The 10,053-nt window shown below is 44.4% G+C and overlaps 1 protein-coding gene across 2 annotated transcripts in view; it reads right to left on the minus strand.

Annotated features, from left to right (window-relative positions):
- The window catches only part of CPNE9 (copine family member 9), a 231,400-nt gene extending 224,075 nt beyond the window's left edge, over nucleotides 1-7,325 (minus strand). The window contains exons 1-6 of one of the 2 annotated variants that reach the window (XM_078776757.1): nucleotides 7,220-7,325; nucleotides 5,802-5,898; nucleotides 3,169-3,209; nucleotides 3,010-3,056; nucleotides 2,798-2,901; nucleotides 2,001-2,040 (exon numbers count right to left, since the gene is read on the minus strand). In XM_078776757.1, the coding sequence (XP_078632883.1) occupies nucleotides 2,001-2,040; nucleotides 2,798-2,901; nucleotides 3,010-3,056; nucleotides 3,169-3,209; nucleotides 5,802-5,893 (324 nt within the window). In that variant the 5' untranslated portion in view covers nucleotides 5,894-5,898; nucleotides 7,220-7,325. Of the gene's footprint in view, nucleotides 1-2,000; nucleotides 2,041-2,797; nucleotides 2,902-3,009; nucleotides 3,057-3,168; nucleotides 3,210-5,801; nucleotides 6,046-7,219 lie in introns of those variants that run through there. The other variant, XM_068114055.2, reaches the window with a different exon arrangement.
- Between the last annotated feature and the right edge of the window lie 2,728 nt (nucleotides 7,326-10,053).

Raw genomic sequence — 10,053 nt, forward strand, 5'->3', positions numbered from 1 at the left:
TCCCCCAGCTCTCTTTGTGCTTTGTCCCCCAAATATTCCTACAGGTCGCACAAGATCTGCCAGCAACCCTCTGATGGTTAAACTGCCGAAATCTCGGCTCTCTGCTCACCTTCACTCTTTCATTCCTCTTTTCTCCCGCCTCTGGAACAAACTCCCTCACTCCCTTCAATCCCACTCCTCCCTCCAGGTCTTTAAAACAGCTGTTCACCACCATCTCTTATCTTCCCCCATCCAAAACCTTGATCTTTTCTACCCCCGCTAATTCACCCCAGATCCACCTTGTTTGAAATTCCAACTTCTTTCCTGGAAGTCCTGGCAGTGTCCATATGTTTTATACCTCTCCCACTCCCCTTCCCATGCCTCCCCCCCCAAAGCCCTCTCTCTCCCACAGATCTCTCGATGTCCCTGCTCTCAGATGTTGTGTTTGTGTTCCTCCCCCTCTCGCCCCATCTTGTCTACCGCTCCCCATGTTATATGTTTTATGTGTCGGTTTGTCTTTCTGTGTGATTAATGTTCGCTCTTTCACGAGCCTCGATCTTGCATACAAAAAAACAAACCAAAAAAAAAACGGTATTCAGTAAAGAGCATACCTCTGCCAGGCTGAACAGTTTGTTTTGTATCCCAATGATAGGCCGGATATGGATTCGGACCTGAACCAAAATCTAATCGGCTTGTTCTCGTCACCTCACCAACTTATCGACCAAGTTTAGTCATAAGTTATCCATAACCTTTTAAAATACGTTATTTAATCGCGTTTCGCCTGATCTCTAAATGGTGAAGAATCACTTAGAGTTAAATAATTCTCGTATCCGAATCAATATTCAGATCTTCACCAAAATCAAATTAATTCGTCTTTGACACACACCCAATTGATCCACCAAGTTTCGTCCAAATCCGTCCATAACTTTTTGGGATATCGTGCTACGTATTGGCTTTAGCCCCATCTCCCAATAGTGAAGAATCACTTAAAAAAATTAAATAACTCTCATATCCGAATCCATATTCAGATCTTCACCAAAATTGAATCGTTTCTTCCTTGTCACACACACAACCTGTCCAACAATTTTCGTTCAAATCCATCCATAACGTTTTGAGATATCCTGCTATATATCGTTTTGGCCCTATCTTCCAATGGTGAAGGATCACTTAAAAAATTAAATAATTCTCATATCCGAATCCAAACTCAGATCTTCACCAAAATCGAATCGTCCTTGTCATACACCCAACCGGTCCACCAAGTTTTGTCCAAATCCGTGCAAAACCTTTTGAGAAATCCTGCTATGTATAGTTTTTAGCACTATCTCCCAATGGAGACTTAAAAAAAATTAATTAATTCTCATATCCGAATCTATATTCAGATCTTCACCAAAATCGACTCGAATCGTCCTTGTCATACACCCAACCGGTCCACCAAGTTTTGTCCAAGTCCGTCCACAACCTTTTGAGATATCTTGTTCACAGACAGAGACAAAGAGACAGGGGTGAAAACATAACGTCCATCCACCTTTGGTGGCAGAGGTAACTATAGTTAATTGTCGTAATGTTTAATTAACCGCAGTTGTACTATGGTGTGCAATACTAGTTACTGTAGCAGGCAGTTTACTGCAGTAAGAATATATTAACTATAGCATCGTACTACATTGTACACAATGCTGCTTGTGGGTTTGTTTGTTTGCGGCTTGACTTGTACGCACTCCTAAATAAACCGCTGGACCGAATGAGTTGAAAATTGGACTGAACTATGGCCTCAATCGGTCAACATGCTGCACTAATAATCACAATAACGGCATCAAGTTGGCCATCCTGCTGCTGGTATACGGCCAGTTTCGGAGTACAATTGGGATTGTAGATGCCGTAGTGAGTGTAATATGACGGATGAAATGTTTGTATCAGAGAGTATTTACTAAACGCGTAAATAGTCAACTACGAAGGATTCATGGATGATGTCAGTCGTCAATGGGGATACACGATGGAAATTGTATAAAACATCAATAACTTACATGTTTGGACAAGTTGGAGCTGTGCGAATCCACATCAAACCTGCAAGACGAGATCACAGAAGACGACGTTACACTAATCGTCAAATACTCACTCCGGTTCCTGTATATGGGCATGTCGACAGAAAGGTGGAGAACTGCATATGAAACTTCAGTACAAGTACAAGTCTTTATAAGATTTATGATGTCTTGAATTCATTGTCAGCCAATCAGGGTAAAATAAATAATGATTGATTTTCAACTGATCCTGCTTTTCACCCCTACCTGGAGGGGACTATAGGTTTGCTCTCCACCTGTCTGTCTGTCAGTCCGTCCGTCCGTCCATCACACCTGTGGTTTTCTGAACTTTTTCCCATACCCTTTAACATATTCAACTGAAACTCGGTACATTGCTTTATTATGACGAATTACAAAAGAAATTCGAGTTCCGGGATGTTTCGCCAATTTTTCCCGGAGTTATTCCCGTTTTCCTTGGAACAAGAACTTTCATTGGGACCTGTAGGGGACACGTATTGCAAATAGCAATTCTCTGTCTTGTTGTATCGAGATGGGACCTGATAGTTTTTCACCACTTTGCACGAGCATGACGTCACAACATGTCACGCAGACAGCGATGCCAACTAGTCATGCAGGTGAGGATGTGTAAATGTGCTCTTTTCTGGTGAGATGCAAATAAAACATGGAATAAAGTTTGTTTACAACCAATCTTCGGCAGTTCGGTTGCTTTGCCGAATGCGACATATTAACTGTTATATGCAAACGAGATCACGACATGGTTGCGCAAAATGTCCATTTCTTACAAGTCAAAGCGTAGCGCTTGGCGCTCCTCAAACAGGTAGTCGGTGACAAACTTCCTCACAAAGTCAGGGTTCAATGTGTTGTCGATGACCTCCGTGCGTCCATACTAAACAAAAAGGAGAGACACCGCCAGCGGAACATTGTGGCGAGGCGACGATAGGCGTGAGGACCCCAAATGAAAAGGACAAGAGCCATAGGGCTTTGTAAAACTTACCTCCGTCCATTCATGGGTGTGCGTGTCTTGCAGGTACATCGCGCAAACTGGGAAGATGGAGGAGTGGTGAAGAATGAGTCAAGGAGGCACAGGAAACGTAAATGAACGTATAACAATAGTAATAGTAAGAGCAATAGCAACATGTGACACGCGACATACTTGGGTCTGACTTGGAAAATGTGTCCATGTCAAGAAGATTCCTGTTAAGATGTGGACAACAAAAGGAAAAGGAGAGGAGTAAAAACAAAAACCACCTTAGAGGCCATTTTTCCCTGCAGAGCAGGGGTTGGCCTTTTTTGGGCACCGTGGTCCCCTTTTTGAAGCAATGTTTTACAGCCGGATGCCCTTCCTGCCACCAACCCTGTTAGTCGCCTCTTGCGACACACAGGGAAATACCAGTGAACTGGTACTCAATTTGCCGACCTCGGAAGGATGACGGGCTGAGTCAACCCCCCTGGCGTTAATTCAGCGATCGACCGGGATTCGAACCCAGGATCCTAGGATCCCAAGCCGGCACCTTAACCGCTAAGCCAACACCAGGCTTGAAAAGGCGAGGAGTGATGTTTATTTATCAAATACGGATAAATCCATTGGGGACGTTATGAATTTTATTGAACGGCTGAATCGTTGCTGTGGCATAGCTTTGCCGCCGATGCAATTTGCTGCCCCATACATCACGCAAACATTTGAACTGGCCTGCACTTTTCAAAAGGCATTGTGGGAGATTTAACGTCCACAGGAAAGTTGGGTGATAGCATCCACTAAACGGGGTTACTCAATATGACGCAGTGTCCGACGTACATGTGGTGGGATCATACTCTGGATTTGAACCCACTCAACACAACACAAAGATCAGTACACTACCTGTGAGCTATCATCCAGAGGTGGTAAAACGAGATTAATTATTTTAAAGATAACATCAGCACCCAATACTTTTATTTCTGTTTCAATTCAATTCTACGAATCCATGTCTACAAGGAAGTCGAGATGAGCTGTTAACGCCATCATGATGTCCTTCAATCAGTCAGTCATGGATGGGTCCATCAACATGTTTTCCTTTTTTTCCTCTTCCCCCTCCCAGGCAGCTTAACGGATCGTTTTCGAAACTCGTCATGACGATCCATGACATTGATGCACAAAAACTAATGAAGCCCTTTTTTTACATCCAGATGGTGAGATAATTAGCTAATTAGCTCCAAATGCAATCTATATTTGTGTGTCCATCACATATTTCGTTACCTCACGAGATTGTGAATTAAATTTTTTTAAACGATCTTTTTTGTCCTTTTTTTTAGTCCCCCTTGGTCCTTTTACCCTTTTAGTCCTTTTAAGACCCTTAATTTCCACACTTTAGACCCCTTAATACCATATAGACCCGAACTAACATTGGAATGTAACCTTTAACCTTTAGACCCCATAGACCTTTTCGACTATTACATCCCTGGAGACCCCATTAGACCACTTTGACACTTAAGATCCTCTAGACGCGTCAGAATGCTTACATCTCTTGCCACTTTAGTCCCTTGAAACGTCTTAGACCTTTGAAGACCCTCTTATACATTTACATCCTTTAGACCTCTTTAGAAACATAAATACCCTTTTTAGACCATTTAGACCCGAACTACTATTGGAATGCACCCTTTCGACCCCTTACACCTGTAGACCCCTTCAGACATTTTTAGTCCTTTTAAGACCCTTTCAACACTTTAGACCCCTTTGTACTGTTTAGACGTTACATCCTTTAGACCTCCAACACGCTTTAGACCAGGTTCGATTATTAGACCCTTTTACACCCATTTAGGGTCTAAAAGGTTTTTCACTCGATAAAAATTAACGGAACGTTTTTCAACAATTCAGGACCCACTCATCCGACATTTTTCATTGCGCGAATACAATCTTATCAGGCCTTTCAGCCCCCATGCCCCCCCAACTTCCCATCGAATCAAACTAAAAATCAACTTTATCAACTAATCCACCCCAACTATGACCGCCCTCCATCGGGAGAGTACTGTCTGCCCCACCTGGGACTATTCATGATATATTATCCCAAAACTCATGGTAGAGCTTGTTCTGTCCATCAATATACACATCAGTGTGTCCTGTAATGTAAATTACCAGGACATTAGTGGGCAAAGTGAGCAAGCTGGCATACAGGATGTTAACCTGGGTTCTCTAGCATACATCATGAGCCAAGGGTTCAGATGGGAACACTATACAACTATAAACAGGCCATTAAAAACATTTAAACATTTTATATCCAGTGGTTAATGCACAAGCAATTCCCCTGTTGTGGGATCTACCTTTCACTGCCCACCTGTACATTACTCTCTCTCTCTATCCCTTGCTGCTGTTTAGAAAACTTTTCTTCGCGCAGCCATATTTAATCAGGAGAAAAAATGAACAAGTTGATCATTTAAATCGACAATAAATGTTTCGTTGCCTTTCTCCATTTATTTGCTTTTCCAAGGGATCAACATTCCATGAACAAAATCTTATCTGGATTACTAACGGTCTACCAGGTGGACCGACACAGGTATAGTGCGATTACGTGCAGCGTCGTTGCAGGCTACATGTGCAACCTGAGGTTGCGCAAGTATTTATTTATTTATTGTAACTAAAGCATTATGTTGTTGAATTGGGAGTTGTTTACATTTGGGATTGACCAACACAAAATGGACCAATTACATGGAAGACAGGTGAATACGACCCTCGGAGGCAGAGAAAGGATCCTATGAACGGGCCGAGTGTGAAAGCCGTGAGAACAGGTTCATTTTACTCAAGGTACTTGTTACCTGCACGAGACGGTTATTTCAACCTTCGTGGCTGGAACCCCCGACAGGGGCAATAAAGTTTCGGAACCATCCAAACTTTCATCGTCCTCCATTATGGCTGCAGGAACAGGGGGAGGTAGAGAGGAGAGAATGAAGAGGGTCATCATGCAGGATGTAGTATGTGTACCGATGGCAAACGGGGCGAACAGGTAGGCTACACCTTGATCAGCAAATCAGTCTTCTGACCGAAAACATTCTTCGCACCGGTAAATCATTAAAATCGATTCGAGAGAAATCATAAAATGTAACGAGTAGAGGACAAATTGGCGACCGAAGCACAAAATCAGGAAGGTGCAGAAACACCTGTGGGAAGGTGGGAGGGTTGTAATGATAGAATCGAGTCTGACATGACACACACACACACACACACACACACACACACACACACACACACACACACACACACACACACACACACACACACACACACACACACACACACACACACACACACACACACACACACACACACGACTTACACAGGCAGCGAGTCCTGGGTCCAGTTGGCTTTGGGAAAACGAAAGGAAACGGAGAAAAAGACCACACACACTCCCTCCCTTTACAATATCCCACCACCCTCTCTATCTCAACATCTCGATCCTGTTCTCCTCCCTCATATTCCTCTTCCACACCTTCCTCCCATACTCGCACACTCCCACCACAATCCTGATCTCCTCCCTATCTGCCACCTCTCCGAAGCCCGAAGCCTTACCTGCCTCAAAGCACCGTCCCTACGGTGTACGTACGGATCACACTATCACCAACACGATCACACATACACACACACGCATACATGCTCACACTAACATATATACACACACACACACACACATATATATATACACACACACACACATATATATACACACACACACATATATACACACTCACACATATATATATATATATATATATATACACACACACACACACACACACACACACACACACACACACACACACACACACACACACACACACACACACACAATAGCCTACATGCAAGCCACGTCTTTCTATTTCTGTTTCTCTTTCTCTCACACACACTGCACTGTGCACGTCATTAGAACATCATTTGAAATAGACTGTATACTCCACTCTTAAAAAGCAGACAGACCCAAAAATCATTCAACATTTTGCGTAATAATCATGAAAGCCAAGGCTGGCAAAGTTTGGCACCAAAGGCTTGGCCTGGGGATGGGGGAGCGGGGGGGGGGGGGGCACAATAATTCATTTGGGGGGGGGCATGGCCCGTGAATGCCCCCCCCATGACGCCGACCCTGTGTTAAAGTCGCTCATTACCTGTGGCTGTGACGGTGTGTAAAGGTATTACACGAGAACGTTCCATATAACCTACATCAAAGCAAATGTGTACTCACCTGAGCTTGTGCTCTGCGCCACCTGCTGGACTCGGCACCATTACGAACCCCGACTTTGTCAGAACCGAAGTCGAGTCGTTTCATTTAATCCATTTGTAGATTTCTGGGGTTTACAGAGAGAAACGGGGAATATTCCCCCTTGGTTCGTCTTGTAAGGGTTGCGGAGAAAGGGTGGGGACACCTGTACTGGATAAGTGTGGTGACACCGACTTTCTTCTTGTCCACGCATCCTTGGAGGGGCGGGGCCTTGTCGTCATGCACGTGAGGCCAACTGTCAATCATTTTGAGCTGCACCTGCCCCATAAGCTTGTGTATACAGGTGTACTTCTTCCCCTCCTTTTTATGATTACAACCTCCCACCCTACCATCTCCCCCATTAAATACCCCCCCACCCCCAGTCCAACCCCCTTATAGCATACCTACTGCACTTCGTACCCTCATTTGTGTTAATCTCACAGTTGTGGAATTGGACATGGGGATTGGGGAAGCTATATCCAGCACATATGGAATGCCGAGTTAGTTATTACTCCCGCCAGAGAGTAATGCATTCGATCGTGTCCGTCCGTGTGTGTGTGTGTGTGTGTTCGTGAACACGATATCTGGAAAAGTTCTGAACGGATTTGGATGAAAGTTGGTGGGATGATTGCCCTTGGGATAAGGAAGAATTGATTCGTTTTTGGTGAAGCTCAGGATATTATTCCGGATCCAGGAATTTTTTGAAGGATTTTTTTTACCATAGGGCTCAGCAGTGGCAACCCACGGCGGGAGTATGCGCTCTACTGTGTGCCGTTCTAGTTTCATTAGTATTTGTGCTTTGAGAGGTCCTAACCCTTTGTACAGGGGATGGGAAAATGCGTTGTGTGGGTTTTGCTAGGTTTTTCTCCTTCATGTAATGCTCCACTTCTCGTCTGACTCTCCGACCTTCCATCCATCCTTCAGTGCATCTTGTTATCCCACAATCCCTCTTTTTCAATCCATCAATCCATTCCCTCCCCACCCCCAACAATCTTCAAGCCTCATACTGACTAATCCTTCATCAGTGAACACACATTCGGTCCAACAGTTTCAATAAATCCCCTTCCTTTCTTACCTTTAAAAACACAACACAAACATTCCTTGCAGTAGAAAGCCGCATCTCAGCATTAAAATGGAGAGTACCGGGGAAGAAGAGCCTTTCAGACAGATGTGTGCCATTCATTCGCCAGGGATTTTTCTGGAAGGGTATCGAAGACTCAGTGACCCGAGGACCAATGAGATGAGACCACGAGCGGGTAGGAAGGCCCTCGGGGGCTTCGTCGCCACACCCCACACCAGCTTCAACAAAATGGAGGAGCATAGGTGAAGAGCGGAGACGTCGGGGGAAGCCGACCTTGTTAGGACCATCTGCCTGAGCTATTGCCTGAATGAGCTTCCGTTTTGTTTGAACCCTGCACCTGCAGCCAGTTCTGGACATGAGAACGAGTGCAACTAGAACGGCACTCTCTCTGTTCTCTGTTCTCTTCACTCTCTCTGTTCTCTTCACCCTCTCTTGTGCTCAAGGTCATCTGCCATCTGCTTGGAAATCTGCCAACATCACCGCTTTGCACAAAAAAGGTGCAAAAACAGATCCCAGCAACGACAGACCAATCAGCCTTCTCCCAATTATCAGCAAAGTCATGGAATCCATCATTGCTTCAGATATGAAATCTTTCCACTTCTCCAATGGCTTGATCTCTGATCATCAATTTGGTTTCAGACCTGGTCACTCTACTCTGGACATGCTGCTTCTGCTTTCTCAACAATGGATGGAGGTCCTCAATGCCAAACAGGAAATTAGAGCTGTCTCCCTCGACATATCACGTGCCTTCGATACGGTCTGGCACCCCGCTCTGCTCACCAAACTCTCCTCTTTTGGTATCCATGGAAATCTCCACGCATGGCTGGTGGACTTCCTCTCTAGTCATAGTCAACGTGTGGCCCTGAATGGGTTTCTCTCATCTCCTCTTCCTGTTCAGGCTGGAGTTCCCCAAGGCAGTGTTCTGGGCCCTGTGCTTTTTCTGGTCTTCATCAATGATCTCTCTGACTCTCTTGAAAATCCTCTCTATCTCTTTGCTGATGACTCTACTCTCTGTCGCTCCATTCTTCATCCCTCAGATCGGCAGTCTGCAGCCTCCTCACTCTCTGCAGACCTGGACAAAATCAGACTGGGCAAACAAGTGGAACATGTCTTTCAATCCTGACAAATCTCACACTCTTGGAAGGATCTCTCTCTTGAGGATCTCGCGAGATCTTGGAGACGGCGGCAGGGATTTTCGAAGCTCCACACGGTCTCCACGTTTTTCGAAGTTAAGTCTGTTCACAATTGTATTTTGTCGAAACTGTATTTATCTTTCGGTGTGTGAAGTTATTGTGTGCAACTTTGGTTGTTTCTCGGTGTTTATCTTTCATAAATTGATCGTCTGTTTGCCGTGTCGCGAGCAAGGCCTTGTACAGTGTGCACTGTACAACCTTGAGGCTTTGTTTTTCTCTCAGTGGTCCGTCGTTTGTGATCCAATAACTTTCGTTCTCTGTATTCCCAGTCTTTTCACCCATAGCCTACTTCCTTGTGTAAATCTCAACTCAAAAAAAATAAAAAAAATAAAATAAAAAACATTTCTTTCGCTGTTCTCATTCGTTTATTCATTCGTATTCGTTCGTTCGTTCTTCGACCACGTGTTTCTCCCCCATTTCCATTTCCCCAGATAGTTTTCACTCATTAACCTTCAATGTTTACACTTTCCCCTCAAGTTATGTATTCCGTCATATTTTATAACACCTTTTTCTTCTTCTTCTTTAAAAGGCTGCTTTCGACTTGC

This window comes from Myxine glutinosa, chromosome 4 (assembly GCF_964187855.1).
Source record: "Myxine glutinosa chromosome 4, kmMyxGlut1.1, whole genome shotgun sequence".
Classification (NCBI taxonomy): Eukaryota; Metazoa; Chordata; class Myxini; order Myxiniformes; family Myxinidae; genus Myxine; species Myxine glutinosa.